The 25,281-nt window shown below is 34.8% G+C and overlaps 1 protein-coding gene across 1 annotated transcript in view; it reads right to left on the bottom strand.

Annotated features, from left to right (window-relative positions):
- Cdh9 (cadherin 9) overlaps positions 1-25,281 on the bottom strand; it is a 145,830-nt gene that overhangs the window by 9,868 nt on the left and 110,681 nt on the right. Inside the window, 5 exon segments of the mRNA NM_001168630.2 lie at positions 11,071-11,324; positions 12,261-12,448; positions 14,228-14,395; positions 14,886-15,005; positions 19,019-19,313. Of these exon segments, the coding sequence (NP_001162101.1) occupies positions 11,071-11,324; positions 12,261-12,448; positions 14,228-14,395; positions 14,886-15,005; positions 19,019-19,313 (1,025 nt within the window).

Here is a 25,281-nt window from a genome sequence, read left to right as displayed (position 1 = left end):
TTTGAAATGACTTCATATTAGTGATTCTCATGCTATAGCCAGCTGTGTCTCAGGATTAGAGCTTCAACCAGCACATCTGGCTAGATTTTCTTTTCACAATATAGCAAAAGAAGAAATCTGGGACACCCTCTGTGTATTGATCTTCCTATGACTTGTGGACAGCTTAAGTTGGAATGTTTGTGTCCTTTCCTGGAGCTTAACTCAATCCTTTGCCAATAAGTTTGTTTCGCAACTTACTTTTAATTGAAAGCAGCAACTGAATTTCTTCTATTAAAAAAAAATAAATCATTAAACTTTAAAACGCTGGACATAAAATAGGTGTGGATTTCAACAAGATGTTCTTACAAAGTGCATAAAATTATATGTAACCTTACAATTAGAGAGATCCAGAATAAGTAGTGGGGTGAAGCAGAGGTGGCAGCATCTGTTAACCAGGACAGAAAATTGCTGTGGCCAGTAGCACATGTATTTAAGTCAGTTGGTTTGATGCACAGATTTTGCTGTACTGTGGGTGTGAAATAGTTCCTCAACTTTCCTTCAGAATGTGTTACTAATGCTGATTTTATTCTGTCTGTTTTGGGATTCAGCCTTGCTTCTCTAATCTTTGTTGATTGGTTTCTGATTTTTCTTCCTGCTCTTTAGAAATCTAAAGAAGGTCTCATGACATTTTGCATTTTGGTAGCTTATGCTGCTTTCAGTTTGCAGGTATAGTTTTGTTCCTTGGTAGGTTTGGTGATATAATTGAAAGAACATCATAATTCTTGAGAATTTAAGAGGAGCAACATTTGACTCTCCACCCAGCAAAAATATCTCGAGTTTTGACCAAAATGGGAAACTTACACTTGTAAGTTGCACAATGAGGAAAGAATTTACAGTCTCTTGTCATTATTTTTAGCACAAACATTCCTTTGAAATTTTATCCACAGGGGTTACTATATTTAGGAAATATATTTACAAATATTCAAAATTACAAAGGTTCATGAATAATGTATTACTTGCAGTGCATTATGAATACACAAAAATGTATGAAGGATTTAGAGGTTGGAAATTATTAACAGAATAACTGTATAAATAATGAGTTACTCATTTCGAATACATAGAAAGCTACAGTATTTTACTAAAAAACTGAATTTAATAGAACGGTGAAACTATGACTGATAACTACTGGGTAGAGCATAAAATATTTTTATTTACTATAAATCTGGGCATAAACGCAAAGAACCCTCCACCATACTACAAGAAAACATGATCAACTATGATCACAGCAGCTTTCTTCTTAACAGTCAGAAACTAGAAACCACCAAGATGTCCCTAAACCAAAGAATGCAAAATGAAGACGTGGTACATTTAAAAAATGGTGTGTTACTCCACTGTTAAAGACAACAATGTAATGAAACTTGCAGGGAACTTGGAAGGGACTAGCAAAGATCATCCTGAGTGAAGTAACGCAGACTCAGAGAGAAAGACAAGGTATGTACTCATTTATAAGTGGATATTAGCTTTAAAGTCAAGGATAACTATGCTACAATCCATAGACCCAGAGTAACTAAAAAAAAAATAGTTCTCAATTAGGAGAAAACATAAATATCAAATTAAAAGGGAAATCAAACAAATATAGCAGTTGGACAGGTTGGGGGGAGTCAGGAGGGAGGGTGAGATAGGAACAGGAAGGATCACTTTGGGGGAAGATGGAGGGAGAGAGCACTGTTAAAGATGACTGGAATAGGGGGAGCATTTGTGGAATGAGCTAGAAACCTAGAAAACTGGAAACTCCCAGGAATCTATGAGAGTTATCCTAAGACTCCTAGAATTGGAGAATATGAAGCCTGGACCAGCCATCTTCTATAACTAGGCAAGAATTGCAATGGAGGAATTGGGCCATCCAGCTAGTCACAAAACCTTCAACCTACAATTTGCTCTTCATACAGAATGATCCTGTGCTGAGCTCAGCATGGCCTTGGTGAGGACAGAGAGACATAATTCCGCCCTTGGTACAGGGCCACCCTGTGTGAGCCTCCAGAAATGTCAAAGGCTGCTGTGGGCATAAGGCTTGCTTGTGTAATACTTGACATATTTGCTGGAACCAGTACTAGTTGTAATGGAGGGCTCTTTCTTTAGGAGTAATATCTCCCTGTAAAGGTTAATGACTCCATGATAAACAGAAGCAGCAGGATTCCAAGTGTCAAAGGTGTGGCTATGTCTCAGCAAAATGATAAGCATTGGGACCTTCTGGATAGGCCTTAAGGCTATGGGGAAGAGTTCTAAATAGGTGAGTTGAAAATAAAAATTTCTCAACTATGCAAAAAATAAGAATGAAGTATGAATTATATGAGGGGCTTCGGGAAAAGCAGCTGTGCTGTGAGCCAACATATTAGACAATTACTAAGGAAGGAGATAATGAGACGTAGGGAGGGGTGATTGTAGATCCCACCCAGCCAAGTTTTTTGTTTATGCAAAGGCAGATGCATTCCTCAGTTCAGGATCAGCATAGGACAAAGAAAGGTTAGGTTCAGGTGTGGTGACAATGGAGATTTTAGGGCAGGGTCCCACCCAACTACCTTAAGTTTAATGTTTCAAAAGGCAGGCAGAGCTCTGAATTCTTGTGGAATGTTAAAAGAAAGTGTTTTCTTTGCTGTCTCCTAAGAGTGGGCTGGGATGATGGGAGGCTGATTCATAAGATAACTTTCTTAGTTAGGGTTTTACTGCTGGGAACAGACATCATGACCAAGGCAAGTCTTATCAGATGCCCTTCAACAGAGGAATGGATACAGAAAATGTGGTACATCTACACAATGGAATATTACTCAGCTGTCAAAAACAATGACTTTATGAAATTCGTAGGCAAATGGTCGGAACTGGAAAATATCATCCTGAGTGAGGTAACCCAATCACAGAAAAACACACATGGTATGCACTCATTGATAAGTGGCTATTAGCCCAAATGCTTGAATTACCCTAGATGCCTAGAACAAATGAAACTCAAGACAGATGATCAAAATGTGAATGCTTCACTCCTTCTTTAAAAGGGGAACAAGAATACCCTTGGCAGGGAATAGAGAGGCAAAGATTAAAACAGAGACAGAAGGAACACCCATTCAGAGCCTGCCCCACATGTGGCCCATGCATATACAGCCATCCAATTAGACAAGATGGATGAAGCAAAGAAGTGCAGGCCGACAGGAGCCGGATGTAGATCTCTCCCGAGAGACACAGCCAGAATACAGCAAACACAGAGGCGTATGCCAGCAGCAAACCACTGAATTGAGAATAGGACCCCCATTGAAGGAATCAGAGAAAGAACTGGAAGAGCTTGAAGGGGCTCGAGATCCCACATGTACAACAATGCCAAGCAAACAGAGCTTCCAGGGACTAAGCCACTACCTAAAGACTATAAATGGAGTGACCCTGGACTCTGACCTCATAGGTAGCAATGAATATCCTAGTAAGAGCACCAGTGGAAGGGGAAGCCCTGGGTCCTGCTAAGACTGAACCCCCAGTGAACTAGATTTTTGGGGGGAGGGCGGCAAGGGGGGGAGGATGGGGAGGGGAACACCCATAAAAAAAGAAAAAAAGAAAAAAAATAAAGGATAACATTTAATTGGGGCTGGCTTACAGGTTCAGAGGTTCAGTGCAGTATCATCAAGGCTGGAGTATGGCAGCAACTAGGCAGGCCTGATTCAGGAGAGGCTGAGAGTCCTACATCTTCATCTGAAGGTTGCTAATGAAAGACTTACTTACAGGTAGCTAGAGTGAGGGTGTTAAGCCCACACCCTCAGTAACACACCTTCTCAAACAAGGCCACACCTCCTAAGAGTGTCAATCCCTAGCCCAACCATTTATAGACCATCACAATAATCAAAAGGAAATCTTGAGTAAATGACTGGATTGATAGTAAAATGAAATACTGGGCTAATTACTGCAGGAGATGAGCTCTCCAGAGAAATTTTTAGGATAAAAAAGAGAACTGCTTGTAGAAATGATACAAGCAAGCAGGACATGGACAGAGAGATCTCTTAGAATAACAAGCTGGTAGAATATAGATTAAGAGATATCCAGAGAGAAAGCAGAACATAGAAAAGCAGACTGGAAAAACTGTATCAAGAAGAACATAGGTCATCAGCTTTGGCACAGGATTTGATTTCTCATTAGTCATTCTTTTCAGCATTCCCAGAAACCCCTTTTTTAGAATCCTTCTCCAAGCTAAGACAGGTCCTTGGTAATCTTGGGTAAACTTTACACAGTAATTTTGTGAGTGTCCAACTAATAACTAGCCCATCTTAAGACCCATGCCATGAGAGGGAGCCCACCCTTGACATTGACTAGACAGCCAGGAAAACAGATGCTTGAATCAAGCCTAGAGACCTAGGATTAAACCAAGCATGATTGAAAAACTAGCATAAAAACAAAAGAAAGCAACAACAACAAAAATGTGAGATATAAATTTAAAAGAAAATATAGATAGTGATTTGAATATGTAAGAATATGCATATGTTTGTGTTTATATATGCATCTTTGTAGGTCACAGACTATAAAGAAGTTCATGAAGATGTTGACTATCCACAAAACAGGTCATCTCAATGAGCTGATTTTGAATTCCTCTTCTGCTAATGTTAGATTTTGCTGAACAATTACATAGACCCAAGTATTTTCACATCTTTCAATGAGTCAGAAAAATTCATCTATCTATCTATCTGTCTATTTATCTCTATCTATCTATCTATCTATCTATCTATCTATCTATCTATCTATCTATCTATCTATCTATCTATCTATCTATCTCTATCATCTATCTATCTATCTATCTATCTATCTATCTATCTATCTATCTATCTATCTATCCATCTTCCTCTGACTCATCAATTTCCTAGTCATGTTCTTTCCAAATAATTGACCATCCAGTAAATCCATTGGCTACAGCACATGGATAATCAACAATCAGACCTCTGGGCATTTCTCCATTCGAACAAAATTTATGACCATGTGTACTGCCAGTTTTGCCCACTGTGAAAATTTCCTCTCTCTTGTGTCTTTCAGAATTTTTTCAGAAAAGGGCTATAGTTGTCCAGTTATGAATGACCCTATTCTTTACTTCTTTAGTCAACTGATCATGGGGCATTGCCCATGAAGCTATAAGTGCATGCTTGGCAGCAGACACCATTGTCATGGGAGTCAAAACCATAAATAGGTGGGCAACTTCTTCATATAATTTCCTTGAGCCTTCTGAAATTGCTCATGTGTATATCATTTCCATTTGATAGTGGATTGCAACTGGACACATACTACTTTATGACATGGTTGGTCAGATAGTACCTAGCCCATGATGAAAATTTCAGGTTGTTTTGTTCTATTTGGCTGTTTGCTCTTGGAGAAAGAAGAAGCAATAAAGGAGTAGTAGATCTGGGGGAGAATGGAGGTGTTGGGGGGGGGGATCTAGGAGAAGTGTAAAGAGGGAAAACTGTAGCCAAGATGTATAGTATGAGACAAGAGTTTCTTTTCAAAATGAAAAGAAAAGCCTTGAATTTTGCTTTATTATTACCCATCCTCTGATATGTATATATGTTATCCAAATCTCGAAAGTTGTTGCTTCCTCCTGTTAATTTGCTTAACCAGCATAATCTCATCAATATAGTGAAACAATGTGGTGTTTTTTAAAAGAAACTGATCATCAAGACCCCTACAAACAATGTATGCTACTTGCCTGATTAGTTAATATATATATCCTTGAGGTAAAACTATAAAGACGTATTGATGGCATTTCAACTGAAAGTAAACTGATTCTGGTGGTCTTTATATACAGGTACAATTTTTTTTCTTAATCAATAGCTGTATATCCTGTACCAGCAGTTGTGTATCCTGTTCAGGTTACATCATATCTGATACAGCAACTAAAACTGAACTCACTGATGTATTGAATATTTTACAGTCCACTGTCATTCTCCATTATCAATATATGTTCACACAAGACAGGGCAGAAGAGTAAAAGGGAGATGTTGTGGGAACCACCACTTCTACATCTCCCCAGTCCTTGATGAGGACACTTATGTTTTAGTATGCCTCCAGGAATGTGATTGGTTTTTGATTCATTATTTTTCCAGGTAGGAGCAACACTAAAGGCTTCTCTTTAACCTTTCCAGATGTATTATGTGTCATTGCACCCATCAGGAACCAATAAGTGAACTAACTCTCTCTCTCTCTCTCTCTCTCTCTCTCTCTCTCTCTCTCTCTCTCTCTTTCTCTGTCCATATCTCTTCTCAGGCTGGGGATATAACCACTGGATTTGATTAGAGACACACTGGTTCTACTGTGATCCAGATTTCACACAACTTCATAACTCCATAAGCCTCATTGTAACTGGAGGGTCATAATGTTTGCTTGGGTCTCTAGGAATTAGCATCAATTCAGAACCAAGGTCCAATAAACACCACAAAGTCTGATTGTTTCCTTTTTCCCAGTGTATACTTATCTTTGAGTAAGGCCGTAGTACCTTTCAGGAAAAACTGGAGAAAGGACATAAGTAAAACTCTTAGGTATTGTATCAAAAGCCTTCCTCAGGGAAACATGTTCATCATTTCATTCAAGGGATTCTGGGATTTTAAACTGGCTCAACTTTAGAAATTAGTTCATATGACTGAGTTTCCTTTTTTTCATGATCCAATACAAGCTTTCTGTCATTTTTTTGAATGTTTCTGCTTATGTAAATCAAAATGTAGTGGGCTTCTTGTATACTTCATGCCTGTAAACATAGTGATTAATTAACCAGTAGCAAAGGGCCATATGAGTCATGCTATCATAAAAATCACCAAAATTGTGCAGCTCATTTTGGATCCCTATGAATATTTCTTTGCCTATGCTGCAGCAATAACTATACATTATAATAACTATGATCATTTTGCCTTTGGCAATTCAGTACAGCCATGTGACCCAGCCACAAGGTAGGTAGGAGAGGTTGAAGGCAGACTGGTTGCATGAACACTTAATTCATCTAACCAAGAAATGGCATCTATGTCACTATGATCTGTAACAAAATGGATGACAAAGAAACTGTTCAAATATGTGTGTTGGTGTCCCTTTTACCATTTTGTGTCTTACTGAATTACTGAAGCTCATGTCTTCTGGGCATTCCCATTTTGGAGACTTAGGTTTTTACACAGTATACCTACTCAGAATTGTAGTTTCCTAAGACTTAAAGTCTACACTTTATCAGCACTAAACTATGGGATATCTGGCATTTCCTTCTCCTGAATATCCAACTTTCTTTTTAAGTAAGCAATTTCTAAACAAATATTTCAGTAAACCATTTAAACAAACTTTTGACACTTTTTTTTTAAAACTGTGCAAGCTTTCATATTCACTCACTGCACCAAAGTCATAGAATTCACTCTTCTTACCATTGTCTCCACCATTCTAAAGTAGCTAGCCTGATAAAAAACATGTAATGGCCTTTTAAAGGCACAGAGTGCCAATTAGGTAACATTAGTCTAGAGGGCTGGGACAGGGTTTTCCAAAAGTTAGTCTATGCTTTAATTCAATGTTCAATTTATGGTATGCTTTCTCCCATAGTAAGGAGCCATGGTACAAAAATCAATGGAAGGAAAAGGGAATAGTTCCACATGTTTTAATCCATAGTAATCCACTCTATTTTGTTTTGCTTTGTTTTGTTTTTGTTTCCTGTTCCCATGACCTTAATTTCTCCTAGTGTACGCGTTTTTTCTTTTCTTTTTCTTTTTTTGCCTTTTTATTTGTTTCTTTTTTTAATTTAATTTTTATTGGATTTTTTTTATTTACATTTCAAATGTTATCTCATTTCCCCCACCCAACCACTCACCCCTTCCAACATCCCTGCCCTGACTTTCCCCTACACTGGGGGGTCCAGGACCAAGGGCTTCTCCTCCCTTTGATGCCCAACAAGATACAACAACCATTCCACTGAATTGGAAGGTTAGACTTTACCCTGGCAGCTTTTGAGCTTCTAGGACCATTAATCTAACAAGTTAAGAAAGATATAACAATGTTAGTAGGGTGAATGATCTAGTTTAGCAAGGGAAAATTAGATTCTTTTCTACAATGAAGGTAGGAATGATTATGTCTGGACTTCTAGATGGCTCTTAGAGCAGTCATGTCCTATGATTATGATCAATAGGAAACCGCAACTATATAATCCAGGCAGGATAACTAAAGGAGGAAGAAGGGGGAAGGAATTTAAAAAAAACAAAAAGGTAGTAGAGGAAACTCTTATTACTACAAGCTAAGGTCACATGACCAGTTGGAGAAACAAAGATTATCATTGACATGGGTATTTCTGTCATATTTTGTTAAGAATTTGTGCAGATATTTGTACTTTCTCTTCTCAATTTTCTATTGCTTAAATAATAGCAATTAAAAAAATTATCAGTGTTCCAAATGTTTAAGTTTGAGATAATTAAAGTATGTCCTTGAAGGGTCATTGACAAACAATATAAAATTTATAATATATTAGAGGTTGTACATTGAATAGCTAAATGCTGTAAGAAAAAAAATGTGCTACTAAATATATACTGCATTTGTGCCTACCCATGGGGTAAGTAAATCACATTAGATATAGTTATCACTTGGTTATATTTTCATCTAGAAATTAAGCATGATAAAAAGATCTATTATTGTTTGCCAAACTGGCAAGTGGTAAACCTGTCATGTCTGTTCCTTCTTGTCAATTTGACATCTGAAATTAACTAAAATCCAAGCCTTGGGTACAGCTGTGAGGAATTTTTCTTAATTATTTAATTTGAAATTAAAAGATTAAGCATTAATCTGGGGCATGCTTTATGGTATACATGCATATAATGGATGTCAAAAAAGGAAGCTTTATTTCTTTCTCTGCTTTCCCTCACAGCTGGCAAGTCTGTTCCTTCACTGACGTTTGAACCTACTTCTTGGGTATTCCCATTTGTACTGAAGATAAGATGAGATATCTAGATTATTGGACTGAAAAATTAGCGGATAGTTGAGCATTCCTATCATAGGAAACCATTGTTAGCTTAGCTGATCCATAGCTTGTAAGACGCTGAATAAATCCCATATGTATGTAATTATGTATGTATGTATGTATATACATATATGTGAGTATGTACAATCCCATATACCTATATATTTTCTGTCACTTTTGTTGCTCAAGATAACCCTAAATAATATACATGCTAAACTCATATACAATAAAATAAAAGTGAAATATAATTTCAATATAAAAAGTATTGTATGTCTCATATTTTCTATATAATCCCACACATACTGACTTCTCATCATCCATCTATATGAATCACTAACTTAATTATGTTTCAAATATATTTACTTATTTCTTTTCTTAAATTCTTAGTATTTTAAATCATAGTAAATATTGTTTAAACATAGTACAAAATTTGGCTACAGAGAAGAAATTTTAAGATAAAGTTTTAAAAATCTTTCATGTGTAAAAATATATTTCACATGACATCTTATGCTGCATACAATACTAATATGCATTAAATATGTAAAATTTAATACAGATATCTGTGACATGGCCCGGGATCATTTGTTAGTGTTTATAAACAAGAATGATTACTAAAATTCAATCCCTATCATCAAACTAAAAGCCCGGCACATAGCTCCAAATTCAGTTCTATGGGGGTTGGGGACGTATATATGATCCCTAGGACTTTTTGAACAGTTTGTCTAAACAAATTGGCAAAGTCCACATTCAATGAGAGACACCATCTTAAGAACCAGTGTGAAACACATTGAAAAGTCAGACACTTGACATCGGCCGCTTGTTTCCTCATGTATGCATGTGCATATATACCCTAACCCACACATGCAGGAAGAACCCCCACCCTGCTCCTATCTGCATGTCCCAAACCTGAGATGGATTATGGGTATTTATGGTATTTACTTGGATACCTCTTCTTGGAATCGTTGATATGCTGTCTACTTATATTTGGAACAGACAGTAATTGAAACTTTTTGAAATTATAATTTTAATTGTTTGAAGAGCATATAAGATGCTGATTATATCTTCAAATGTGAACGAGTTTCACAATTATTTGAAAGAGATTCTATGTGGCAAAATCATTAAGGATTTGAATCAGAAAAAATAAAACTTGTTAGCATTTAATTGCTGAAAAACTATCTAAAGATGATGAAATATTCTAATAATTATGAAGTAATGCAATGAAAAACAATGATTTTTAAATAATAATTTTAATCCTGAACGAAATGTAACACTCAGCATGTAGAGAGCAGAAGGAGGCCAGAAAAACAAGGCCCTCAGAATTAAGTAAGCAAAGCATATATGAACTCATAGAGAGTGAAACACATCTATTTGTATAATTATTAATGGTAAGCTAATAAAAATACTTAAAGTTAAGAAGCCTTTTAAATGGCCAATCAACTGATCAGGTTATGAAAATATTATACCTTACTAATAGATAATACTTTATACTCTTTCCAATGTTTTATATATCTTTTCTGTGAATATGTGAACAATAAAGTTGTCTATCAAAATTTTGATATGTAGTATTTTTTTCTACTTTAACAGAACATTTTTGTAAATATTTATTAAAAAGTTACAACAAAGTTTCAGTTTCAGATCTTTATATCTAGATATTTATTGTACATATGTACAAATCATCATGTATTTAGCTATTTACTGAATCCCTTATATTTTAAATGTATTTATTAAATAATTTACATTCATATATATTTTAAGCATAGAGGCAATAAACATTAACAATTAAGAGGTTATATTTTGTGGCTGACTCTAAAATTAACATCCCATCCATGTTTTTAGATACTAATTTTTCTGCCATAGAGTAATTACTTAAATGCTGGTATTTTAGAATCATTTCTCTTAGTCAAGTGTCATAATAGCATCTACCTTATGCAGTTGTAAAACTCACGTGGTGTCTCAGGCTTGAAGGAATCAGAAGAGAGCAGAGGTGAAAAATGGATTTTTCAGATTTATTTATTGCTGTGAGCATAATTATATGATTCAACTTTTTACATAAAGTCTTAAAATGGATTGAATGTTAACAAATAGATACATGCTTTGCAGGTACTTACTTTATTATGTTGTTCATGGCATCGGGGTCGTAGGCTGTGACTTGTCCTATGATGCTCCCCTCCTTTACGTCTTCATCCACCTCCATCAAGTATGAGAGCTTACTGAACACAGGGGGCTCATCTACATCTTCCACAGAGATCTTAACCATGGCTGAGTCTTTGAAAGGTCCAAGGTGTAAGAATCGAGGATCAGGATGGGTATTACTTGCATCCACTCTTAAAGTGTACAACATTTTCTTTTCAAAATCTAAATTCTAAGTTAAAGGAAAGTAGGAAATGTTAGGATATATCTGAAGACATAGCAGCAATTGACAATATGAATGTTTAATAACCTTTTAAAATTTAATAACAACAATGGCTAAGTAACTATCCTAATTATGGGGTAATCATTTTGAACAATGAACTAGTGCATTTGTTTTATACTTACACAAAATAACTATCCTGGAATGCATAATAAACTGACAACCATTAGGTAATTCACTTCAATTCTTCTAGGCATAGTAAGTGAAATATTATTCAAATCAATACTGATTACATAGTAGTTTATTTAAGAAAAATATTAAAGTCAGAAAACTGACTAAAACATATATGTAGAATAAACTGTATAGTTCATTAACTTGAGTATTTATTAAAAGAAATATGCAGTGAAACTTAAAAAACAATGAATGTTTGCAGTATCAATCTTCATCTTGTTGCAGATAATTCTCAAGCACTCAACTAAAAATCAAGCAAACACCTATAAACAAGAACATCTTACATAGCATCCTCTGCTACTTGGCTGCTAATCTTCAGGTAGGAAATGTCAAGGTCAATGCTAGCTTGGTTCTTCATCTTTTTTCATTTATTTTACAAAGACCATCACACTTAAAAGTTTTGAGAAATGTATGCCGTAGCAGTGAGAGATTGGTGCTTACTGTTCACGCCATGGAGAAAAACAAAGTAAGTACCCTTGAGTTTACTATGAGTCTGATTCTTGCCTATTACAAGCACTGCCATCTGAGCCTGAGCAGAAGCATAATGCTCAGGAACAACATATCACTTATTTGAAATCAGTTTTCCTACTGCCTTTGGTTGATAGACAGCAAATAGGAGATGATGAAAAGTAGATTCAGAGTTGTTTTTCTCTGCACTGAAAAGCAAGAATAAACTAAAGAGCACTTAGTGAAAATAGAAAGACAGCCAAGAGAGACCTGCTTGACAGTTATGATCCCTTCCTGTGTATCTTTGTCAGTGATCACATCAAACATGTCTGATCCTTCTCCTTCTGAAATACTGTATTCCAGTTCTGCATTCTCCCCTGTGTCAGGGTCATTGGCTTTTATCCTTCCAAGATGAGTTCCAAGAGGTGCAGACTCCAGAGAGTTAAACTGATAAGTGCCTGCAAAGTAAATAATAGCTTCCTTGACTTTCAGCATAGAATGACACAAATTTTCTATTTTCCTCTTAGTAAAGTGATTTAAATTGAAAGATATTTTCATCACATTGAATTGTATGCTGTCAAAATTTATAGATTTGTGGAGTGGAAAAATAATGTATAGAAGGTGAATTTTCTCTGTTTGTAAAGGAGAAATATAATTTCCAGAAAGATTAAAACAATGTCCAATGTTACTTCAAAAGCACACAAAAGCCTGCTATAGGAATCCAAACCATCAGATCTAACAACCGTGATAATGAATTCCTTATTGGTTGATTATGACTTTTTGATATTATAACCATGTATTTTATCCACACTTAAATATGGGTCAAGGTGAGATATTTTTTCAAATAATAAAATTTCTGTTATTTGAAATATTGTACATTAATTTTTATTCTAAGTTTTAGAATAATAATTTTCAAACAGCAATATCTTTATTAGAGTTGGCTCTGCTTATATGTTTCAATTGGAATGTCCTTTAAGTCCCATTTTTTCCATGTTTAATACAGATTCAGACATACAACACAGTGTTTTCTTCTGTTTTGACAAGTATCACATTTACAAACTCTCTATAAATGTGTAAATATAAAAATTGAAAATAATTAAAGAAATATACTTAAAAGTGGGTGCTGGAAATTTTATAAATCCAAAGATTTTCTGTAGTGGCCTATTTAGACCTTATAAATAAACAACTCTGGTAGACAGACCAAAGATTATCTTTCTGTGTTGTGAAAAAAATAATACAAAACACGGTTTCTCTGACTTCAAAGTCTAATCATTTCCAGTGATTTCTGTGTTAGAAGTGGCAGGTTTTAAGTTTACTGTGGGAATTCCCAAACTTTAATGTTAAGTCCTTGTCAGTTAAACAAGAAAATTGTGATATCAATTAATCCACATTTTATTTTGAGGAACTCATGTAACTATATCTGTATTCAGTTTAGTTCACTGTCCACTCCTCATCATTTAACCACTATTACAATGAACACTGATCTTCTGTTAGCACCCATTACTAACAGAAATACCCTAATGGATAACAGAATATCCATTATACACTTAGTTTATATTTTGAGAATATGAATGTAAAGTTTAGATGACAACTGGAAGAAATATACTGATTTTCAAGGTTCAGTAACTTAAATAATACTAAAATTTAACATCTTGTTACATACTAGTGACTTCAATATTAATAAGATAGTATCATTATCAAGTTTCTTTACTTTTACATTAAACCAAAGGGATACTAAAATGCTGCCAATTTATCCCACATACATTGCTTTAAATATAGATCCTGTTTTCAGAGATGATAAACATCCAATCTGTGTTTTAAAGTCCATTAAATAAAGGCTTATGATGTTGTTTATAAATTAGCTAAGAGTTGTGAACAGTGTAGACTTCGAATATAAACAGGCAGACTTTTGCGCCCACATTCCTACCCAGTGCGACTAGAAGAAGGGCGGGATAGCAATCGTGACTGTGAAGACATCAGTTTGCAAAATGTTCTTGCTCATCAACAGCTAGCAAAACGTTAAGTTGCAAAAGAACTTTGTTGTCTGATTGACTTCCATACCTACTTGGTGATGTGTATCATCCCTTTTTATTTATGGGAAATTTCAACTTTCTCTGATTTTAGAATGAGTGCATTGATTTGCTCTCAGCAAAGGGACTAGAAATGCACACACTATGTTCTGTGGAAGTTCAGGTCAGTGTGTGTGAAAATATTCCCATTACGCGGTCAGGTCTTACTCTGTGGAAACCGAGGAGGGTTGTTGTTGACATCTGTTAGGGTGATGTTCACTGTGGTAGTTCCAGAGAGGCCTCCCATCTGGCCGCCCATGTCCTTAGCTTGAATAACAACTTGATACTGTTCTCTGTTTTCTCTGCTCATGTCTGGCAATGCAGTTTTTATTATGCCTTTAAAGAATAAAAAATAAAGCATTTACTTTTGAAATCAAGACATACTTTGAAATATCCACTTTACAGAGGATAAATGAAGAATATGAGAATCCCACCAGTAATTTAGCTTAATTCACAAAACAGAAAACCTTGGATTTTATGCATTTTCTATTTTGATTGATGGACTTTGCTTAATTCTTACACTCATAATGTTCTTTAAGCTTGGAGTATTTTCTTATTCTGAAAATTATATAAATCACTGTGAAATCTTGTAGTCTCTTAAATTTAAACCCAATAAATAACAGTTGAAAGAGCTAAGCTCGAATAGGTTGTGTTAATATAAGGCTGTTTGATTTTATTTTCATAAAATAACCATAGAAAGAAAGCATCTATGTACAACGGATACAACAATTGGATAGGTTTTAAAACAGAAAACAGCCTAAACAAATATGTATCAGGCTATATTATAAAGGATGAAATAGACTGAGGAAGGCATACATGTATTTACCTGATTCTGGGTCCACTGAAAAATATGGCTGCCCTTGCAGTATGCTGTAGACCACTTTGGCACTGTTCCCATAGTTGGCGTCATCTGCATCAGTTGCAGTTACTTGTATAACAGAGGTACCTGTATCCAGCCCGACCACAAGCAGAGGCACATCAGTTCTTCTAATGATTATCTATTTTAAAAGCCATTTTCTCAGTTATTATTTTCTTAAATAAAAAATGGAATGGGATCCTGGATTGACTCGTCACTATGGAATGCATTACATATGGAAAATACATCATGTCTCTTACCTCAGAGATTGATAGAATTTAATGAATTAAAAATTAATAAAGGGTAATATTGTGATAAGAAAAGTTTTTACTGAAGACAATCAAACATCCAATTAACACATTCATGTCAACATGAGAAAAAACAAATTCAACATTTTGAAACCCGTTATTCTTTACCTTAGTGAAGTGGGATTATAAATACAACAAAACAGAGTCCTTATGATGAAGGAGCAAAAAAATAGTATGTAATATTGCAACATAGAGTCTTAGCAGGTTAGAAGGCCTAGGTTCAAACAGCAGGGCTAAGCACACACAGAAGAAAGAGGAATTGAACTATAATTTTTCTGTGTACACAGTGCCAGATATTTAAGGTCACTTGCAAATCCTTCAATGGTGATGAAATATTAAGCTCTCTGATAAGTTAATTTGTGATTTTCACATTTCTTTTATTTCCAATTTTATTTTCTCTTAAAATGCAAGTCATTTAAATCATTAAATTATAAAGCTTAAAATGATGTCTTATCTGATTTTAACACTTTTCAAGAATTTGTAAGGTCATTTGTTTTATTTCCTTTGGCCTTCTTCAGAGGCTCCATAGGAAAGAAACCAAGCTTATTTAAGTTTGGTTAAATGTTTCAATAAAGGGATGAAAAGACACAGGTCTGTGAGACCTCCTTTAGCCTGGAAAGCTTACCTGTTCTCTGCTTCCCTTCTCCACGTTCATTAATTTAAGAGTCCCTGAGACTAACTCTCACCATCCTAAGCATTTGTGTATTAAGGGTATCAGAAAAGAGCAGGGTTTCAAGCATGGAGTAGGAACAGAAACCACCACCACCACAAAGGCCTTTTAGTGAGAATTGGAGAAATTAGTCTCTGCATGTTAAACATAAGTTTTGGTTTTCTTTGGAAGTATAAATTATCTTCAGACATGAAAATGTAGCATGCGATTCCATATCATGGCATGAAACCAAGCCCTGTTTATAGCCTCATGACATAAGCCATCCGTAGGATGATTGGAGTAGGCTTCGCAAGTTGGCAGGAATTCATTTGTATTAAAACTGAATCCTCACGGCACATGTAGGACATATGCCTTTAGGCCATATATCGCAGATCCAGTAAGTGACAAGACGGAAATTAGAGCTAGGCAGTATGATTAAAGATCACCCATTCTCTGTGATTTTACCAACAGACTGCTTAGTTAAGGCTACCTTCTTGATTCAATAGGCAGTGAGCCTTTAAAACATGATCTCAATTGGCACAGGAAAGAAACAGAATGCTAGCTTGAAATTTACTACAGTATGCAGGACTGGAGATTTCTTTCAGAATACAAGACAAATCATATTTAGGAATGGCAAAAAAAACATGTTTATCAAGCCCAAATATTACAAAATAGCAAGGAGACAGATGGAGAATTAATGCAAATATGAAAACTTAATGTTTGATAATTATTAAGAATTGAATTATTGGAAAATTTTAAAGTAACATTTAAAGGCAGTTATTTTGGTCTTTAACTTGTTTTATATTAAAAAAATAATGATAAAATAAAGTCTTATGTTTACTATAAGAAAGAAGACACCTGAATTGAGTGAATACATGATAAGTATGTAATGGAACGATGGGATAGTAGTACACTAAATATTAAAGAATATTTATCAGAAATAGTGGAGAAAGGGGAACATGATAAGAGATATCAGGATATATTGTATGAGAAGAATCTGTCCTCTATAAAATTAAAATGAGGCAAATGTTTTATTGTAGAGATCAATATATTTGATACAGAAACATCCTATTATTTTATTTTATTTATTTTTATTTTTATGCACACGGATGTTTTGCCTGCATATTTTTCTATGACCCCATGTGTTCTTTCTTGGTTTCCTCAGAGAGCAGGGGAGTTGATGAAATGGCCTGGACCTGGAGTTACAGTAACAAACACCATGTGGGTTTGCGAATCAAATACGGACCCTCTGTGAGAGGAAAAGATGATCTTTATCTCTGAGCCATTTTCCCATTCTCCATTCTGTTGTTAAAAAAATTAAAGACTGAAGAATTGGTTCTAAAGCATGCATTACTGTGTGTGTGTGTGTGTGTGTGTGTGTGTGTGTGTGTGTGTGTGTGTTCTTTCTTCTCTCTGTGTTTGAGGCTGTGTGTCTGTTTATGTGTGTGTGTGTAAGTCTTTGTGTCTTTGTATCTGTGTAATATGTTGATTTTTGTGTCTCTGTGGTTCTATGTGTGTAGGTATGTGTGTATAAAATAATTAATAGAAAAATAAGACATGAATTTGAAAAAGTGCTAGGAAGATATATGGGAATGTTTTGAAGGAAAAAGAACAGCAAATTGAAAATGTTGTACTCATATTATAATCTTAATTAAATAAAATAAATATTTAAACCATGAAGTAATATCATAAAAGTTTAAAGTACATAAATATCTGAATACTTCTGAAGATTTTTTCTAATAATCAAATATTTCTGTCATATTAATCATGTTTATTACATTTCTCACTATGGAAAAATTTATGAACAGATAAATATGACCAAAGTAATTTGCAAATTAATATATTAATATAATGTCTTTCCAAAAATTATAGGATATAACCATAATTCTGTTCAATTAAAATTAATACTTTATGCACAGAACATAATTTACATATATTTTCTTCACAAACATAAGTTCATAAAATACTATAATATGCATCTAAAATAACTTAATGCCTAAGAAATATAGATCAATCCAGAAATAGTCTAGTTATTAGGACAACATTGAAGAAATCCAATCTATTCTATGCTATGCTATAAAAGGGCTTTATGATCTCAAAAGCCTCTTGTCCTTATGGATAAATCCATTTTACATTATAAAAGTAAAAACTTGAAAAGAAAATAGAGCCTCAGTTTCCCCAGATAGGCCTCTCACAAGAAATAGTAACTTCTTCCTAAATTCTCAGTGCCTTTCTATAAACAGGTTATACTATTAAAAACCATTTATGCCACATTGTCAGTGAAGATATATAAAATATTTAGTTTTGTAATAGGAGTTTCTTCAATCAAACATGCATTATTATTATATGTATTTAGAAATAATGTTCAAGTAATAATCACAAATATAGAAAAATGAATATCTTGCATGTGATATTTTATTCAATACTATTTCACTAATATTTTAAAAGAAATGTATTTTTATTACAGAATATAAGTATTACCCATTGACAAATTAATTGTATTAAAACACATACAAGTAGCAATTTTGTATATTAAGGAATGGTACTTGAAATTAGAAGAATCTCAGAACTGTGAGAAAATATAGTTTCCAGTTTGCACGGAAAGCCAAAGACCAATAGAGAAAAATATAGAGATATAGAGCAAAAAATATGTGAATCCTAGCACGATACCTCAGGTTATCTGAATTTCATTCAGTTGTTAAATTCTTCTGAATTCCTAATTAACAGGATTGACTGTGAAGTTGTATTTCCCACACTTAGAAATCAGATTATTTTGATGATTAAATGAGGCAGTTCTGAAGGAGCAGTTTGTCAAATAGAACAGTCCCTTCTCACTTTAATGTGAGAAGAGCTGCTGACATACTTAACCCTCTCCCTGGTGAGGCAGCAAAGCATTCTACAGGACATTTATTCTGAAGGACAGAGCAGGTGTTGCTCTCATTGGACTCAAACAACATCTCTTTTTAATTATAATTAAAAGAAGACGTGGCTACATTAATAATTGAAATTAACTGGACAGGAGTTGTTTCCAATTGACTAAAATAAGAGTTTCTAGTAACAGCTCTGATTCTGATAGGCTACATACAATAACATGTCTGTAAAACTTTTAGTAAAACTTTGAGAGCACAGTGTTAGCAGGTACGTACCAACTCCAGACATTTCAGGAACACTGGCTGTGTACAGGTCTTTTGTGAATTTGGGCTCATTGTCGTTGATGTCGTGGATTTTAATGATAAACTCAGACTCTGGTTCCACTTGTCTCCCAGTCTTTCTGTCTATAGCCTTGGCACGAAGAATGTACAGGGATTTTTCTTCTCTGTCCAGTTTCTTTGCGGCGTGAATATCTCCTGTATTCTCATCTATAACGAACAGATTGCCAGCTCCATCTCCTGTCAAAATGTATTTTAAATTTCCGTCTCCTTTATCTTGGTCAGTGTGAAGCTTGAAAAGAGTAGAAAAGAATAATTCTGTAAATACATGGGTGGTTATTCAGAGAAGATGCAACTAACCCTTAAGAGACTGGAGGCCCAGGGAGTAGCAAGGTCTTGTGGGGTGGGGATGGGGGTATCCTCATGGGGACGAAGTGGAGAGGAGATATGGGATGTGGAACAATCAGAGGGTGGACCTAGAGAGGGATAAAATGTGGAGTGTAAAAAGGAAATATTAAAATAAAAAAACTCGACTTCCAAAGTACCTGGAAAGATAAACGAAAAGGTCTAGTTAATAAAATATTTTATGAAATAAAAAAGAAATCAATTTTGATATGTACTAATTTCTTCTTCCCATTAAACAATGCCAATAATGATCTGAACAAATACCTCAGATCAAGAAGAAACTAAACATTTCAGATTTTGGTAGTCTTAAAATATTAAATATGGATAGTTAGCCACCATGAGATAGTGGATGTAGAATAATTGATACTTGAGTTGCTTCAAAACACAGAGGTTAAAATATAGTTATGACTAGAATATTATCAAAATTTAAACCTCTATTGTATTGCAATGGACAAAAAATTCATCTTCATTCTGTGTGTGAAATATCAATCTTAATTTCATTTAGATAATTAAGCTCAAAGATATAATGAGGCATTATAATTCACTATAATGACTACTAAAGAATTAATTCTTATGTTTTAGCTATTCTCCCCTTCCTACATAAGACTGTGAGAAGCTAGCCTCTGTGTTAATGGAAACCAATCAGACAGAGGAAGAATTTTAAAAGTTAAATCATTTTCAATATAGTTTTAAGAAAGTACTTTTTCTATTACTGTGTTCTGATTGTGAGGCATGATCTTTATAAACACTTTAAATTTCAAGTGATACAAAATGAGTGTTGTATCTTAAAGAAAAAAGTAGTTCTAATTAATATTTATCTATAAAGACACCTTCTCAAAAAACCATGTGGTTGGGTTGCAATTCACTTGTAAAATAAAACAGAATGACCCTAGGAAGACTCTCGAATATCACAATAATAATGATGAATTATAAACAATAATTATAATGTTTAGAAAATGAATCAGTGAGAATTTTAACAAATGTAATATATAATCACAGTCATTGTGAATCAAACAAAACCTTTATTTTGACAACAATAATAGTATACTCTGAAGGAGAGGGTACTTTTTCAGACGGAAATAATTTTATCTTTGATACAGTTACAATATCATGTTTTAATAGACTTATATGGAATGAAGAAACAAAACTATTTTATAAATAGTGCTCTCCCAATTTAGTCTTCTTGGTGAGAAGCGGAAAGGAGAATGGATGTGAAAGACTATGATGTTGATCCAAGGATACAGTCTTCAGTGAGGCAGTGTCTGTGATGCCCTATATAGAATAAGACTAATACTAATGAGACTAAGACTATTCATGTCATTTATTTCAAACTTGTTAAAAGCACACATTTCAAATAAAATGTGAGTCTGAATTGGCCTCTCGCTTCTATGATTTCCAGAATAGACTCACAAATTCTATTCTACACTGCCTGACACTGTCTTATCAGTCCTTTTGTGTTTAACATTTGAATGATTTTAACAAAACTAAGCATAGAAATATGTTTCATCTTTTTCCTCTGTTCCTTTAAACTCCACCAGAAATAAATGCCACATATGACAGTTGCTTTCTTCTCTCAAGTATTTATAAAAATCTATTCTATTTGTTGGGCTACAATTAGGCTTTTTTTTCTTCATCATATTTTATCTACTGCAGTATGGTAATCTCATTATGACATTATTTCGACTCTTGCCCCACTACAGATATTTTGGATACTAAAGAATATTATTAATCTACAACAAGAATACAATCATGTGGGAAATTTTCAGAAAGGTACAGTATATAAAGTAAGTAATAAAGCACAGTAAAACAGAATTAAAGCACAATAAACCAGAGTTAGTCACTTGCATGTATGTGTTCAGATGGATGGAAGCATAATTTCCCTTTCTAATTTGTTTAGGGATGAAACTTCTTTCAACTAAAATTGATAACATTAATTTTAGAAGAAATCTTTATTCTTTAGTCCTAAAAAGTATTTTATGATTTTATTTTTCCACATACAGCACTGATAATCTGTCCTTTAGTTATAAAACTTATATTTGTTACTTATAACTTCCTTAACCATACATACCAAGATTTTTATTTTTCATGAAAACCTCTATCCACTTTTATATATAATGATGCACAATGTTTACATGTTTATACTCTGCCATCAGTCCAGCCAGCAACTGACAGATGCAGATGTGGGTGTTTGGATCCAAACATAACACTGAGTTCAGGGAACCTAGTGAGGGAGCTGGCAGAAGGATTAGAGGAGCTGAGGGTGATTGCAGCCCCATTGCAAGAACAACATAGGCCAGCCTGACTAACGAGTTCTCCCACAGTCTAGACCGCCAACCAAGGAGTGTACCTGGAGGGATCCAGGGCTCCAGATACATATGTAGCAAGGGATGGTTTTCCCTGACAGTGACAAGGGAGAAGCTCTTGGTCCCAGGGAGGTTGGATGTCCCAGCATAAGGGGATGCTGGAACAGTGGGACAGGAGAGGATAGGTGGGTAGGGAAAAATGGAGGGGGAGGGTGGATGTGAAATAGGGGATAGTGGAGGGGTAACCAAGAAACGGAAATATCATTAGAGATGTAAATGAATGGAATGATTAATAAGAAAATAATAATACTGATGATGATGATGACGATAATACTCTTCCATCTTTTCTGAGTTGTCCTCTTACTAAATGTGTGTCCTCTCCACGTTTTTTGTTTCCTTCCTCAGGATACTTCCTCAGATCGAGTCAGTTAGAATGGATGAACATGCATGGTGATTGTTACCAAAATACCATTTCCAATATAGTACTATTAATGAGGAGCATTTCACTGTGCCAACATTTAGTCCAGATGAAATAAAGAAAGAAATTAAAGACTTCTTGGAATTTAATGAAAAGGTTGACACATCATACCCAAACTTATGGGACACCATGCAAGCAGTGTTAAGAGGAAAATTCACAGCACAAATTGCACTGGTATAGAAACTAAAGAGATCGTACACTAGTAACTTAACAGGATACCTGAGGAAAAAAAGGAGCAAATTCATCCAAGAGGAATAGACACTAGGAAATAGTCAAAATCAGGGCTGAAATCAACCAAATAGAAACAAAAAGAACAATACAAAGAATCACGAAAACCAAAAGTTGGTTCTCTGAAAGAATCAACAAGATAGATAACCCCCCAGCCAAAATAAATAAAGGGCCCAGAGGCAGTATCCAGATTAACAAAATCAGAAATGAAAAGGGATGAAAAACAGATGAAATTAAAAATGTCATCAGATCCTACTACAAAAGCTTATACTCAACAAATTGGAAAATTTAGATGAAATGAATGATTTTCTAGACAGATATGACATACCAAAGTAAAATCGAGAGGAGGTGACCTTTCTAAACAAGCTCATATCCCATAAGGAAGTAGAAGACTTCATTACAAACCTCCCAACCAAAACAAAGCCCAGGGACAGATGGATTTAGTTCAGAATTCTACCAGACATTCAAAGAAGATATGATATAAATTCTCCCATAAAACAGAAACAAAAGGAACACTGCCTAATTCATCCTATGAAGCCACAATTACTATGATACCTAAACCACACAAGGATCCTACCAAAAAAGAGAACTTCAGACCAATTTCACATATGAATATCAATGCAAAAATACTCAATATTTTTGCTATTAGGATCCAAGAACACATCAAAACCATCATGAAGTAGGCTTCATCCCAGAGATGCAAGATTGATTTAATATATGAAAATTCATTAACATAATCTACAATATAAACAAACTCAAAGAAAAAAAAAGCAAATGATTATCTCCTTAGATGTAGAAAAGCATTTGACCCAATACAACACTCCTTCATGTTAAAAGTATTGGAGAGATCAGGAATTCAAGGCCCATACCTGAACATAATAAGAGCAATTTAGTGCAAACCAACTGCTAATATAATTTTAAATGGAAGGATAATTGAAGCAATCCCACAAAAATCAGGAGCAAGATAAGGATTTCCATGCTCTATTCACTATAGTACTGGAACTACTACCTAGAACAATAAGACAACACAAACAGATCAAGGGAATACAAATTGGCAAAGAAGAATTAAAGGCATCACTATTTGCAGATGATACGATAGCATACGTAATCAACCCCCAAAATTCTGAGAACTTCTTCAGTTGATAAACAACTTCAGCAAAGTGGCCGCATATAAAATTAACTAAAATAAATCAATAGCCTTCCTTTATACAGATAACAAACAGGCTGAGAAAGAAATTAGTAAGCAACTCCCTTCACAATAGTCAGAGATAATACAAAATATCTTGAGGTAGCTCTAACCAAACATGAAATATCAGTAAGGTGAGAACTTTAAATCTCTCAAGAAAGAAATCAAAGATCTCAGAAAATGCAGAGATGTCCCTTGCTCAAGGACTGGCAAAATTATCATAGTAAAAATGGCCATCCTATCAAAGGCAATCTACAAATTCAATGCAGTCACCATCAAAATCCCAACAGAATTCTTCAAAGACATGGAGAAAGCATTCTCAGATTCACGTGGAAAGGCACAAATCCCAGAATAGGGAAAACAATTCTTAACAATAAAAGAAAGGCTGGGGGAAATCACTTTCCCAACCTCAAGTTTTACTACAGAGCAATAGTGATAAAAGCTGCATGGTATTGGTCTAGAGACAGACAAGTTGATTAATGTAATAGAATTTAAGACCCAGGAATAAAACCACACACACACACACACACACACACACACACACACACACACACACACACACACTTGATCTTTGACAAAGAAGTCAAAAATATGCAGTGGAAAAAAGAAAGCATCTTCAATAAATGGTGCTGGGTTAACTGGCTGTCTTTATGTAAAAAAAATGAAAGTAGATCCATATCTGTCACTTTGCATAAAGCTAAAGTCCACGTAGATCAAGGACTGCAACATAAAACCAAATACTCTGAAACAATAGAAGAGAAATTAGAAAAGAGCCTCGAACTCATTGACAAAGGGAGAAACTAGAAATCTTCTGTGAGGCTAAGGACATAGTCAATAAGACAAATCGGCAATCAACAGATTGGGGGAAAAATCTTCACTAACCCCACATGTGTTTGAGGACTCATAAGCAAAATATATAAAGAACTCATGAAGCTAACCACCAAAAAAAATAAACAACCCAATCAAAACTGGGGTATAGAACCAAACAGAGAATGCACAACAGGCAAATCTGGAATGGCTGAGAAGCATCTAAATAATGTTCAAAATCCTTAGTGATCAGAGAAATGCAAATCAAAACGACCCTGAGATTCCACCTCACACCAGTCAGAATGGCTAAGTTCAGAACTTCAGGTGACAACACGTTTTGGGGAGGATGTGGAGAAAGAGGAAACTCCTCCATTGCTGGTGGAATTGCAAACTTGTACAACCACTCTGAAAATCAATTTGGTGGTTCCTCAGAAAATTGGAAATAGACCAACCTAAAGACCCAGAAAGATCACTCTTGGTAATATATCCAAAAGATTCTCCATCATTTCACAGGGGCACATATTCCACTATGTTCATAGCAGCCTTATTTGTGATAGCCAGAAGCTGGGAAAAACTCAGATGTCCTATGACAGAAAAATGGACAAGAAAAAAAAATGTGGTTCATTTACATAATGGAATACTACTCAGCTACTAAGCATGAGGATATCCTGAGTTTTGCATGCAAATGAAGGGAAATAGAAAATATTATTCTGGGTGAGGTAACTCAGATCCAAAAGGATATGTACAGTATGTTCTCACTAACAAGTGGATATTAGCCCCCCCCCAAAAAGGAGTACAGAATACACAAGATACAGTCTACAGAACTCACAAAGGTAAAAAAAGGTGAAGGGCC

Source organism: Rattus norvegicus, chromosome 2 (assembly GCF_021556685.1).
Source record: "Rattus norvegicus strain SHRSP/BbbUtx chromosome 2, alternate assembly SHRSP_T2T, whole genome shotgun sequence".
Taxonomy (NCBI): Eukaryota; Metazoa; Chordata; class Mammalia; order Rodentia; family Muridae; genus Rattus; species Rattus norvegicus.
The sequence above is the reverse complement of the archived record's forward strand: the minus strand, read 5'-3'. Positions and strand labels throughout refer to the sequence as shown.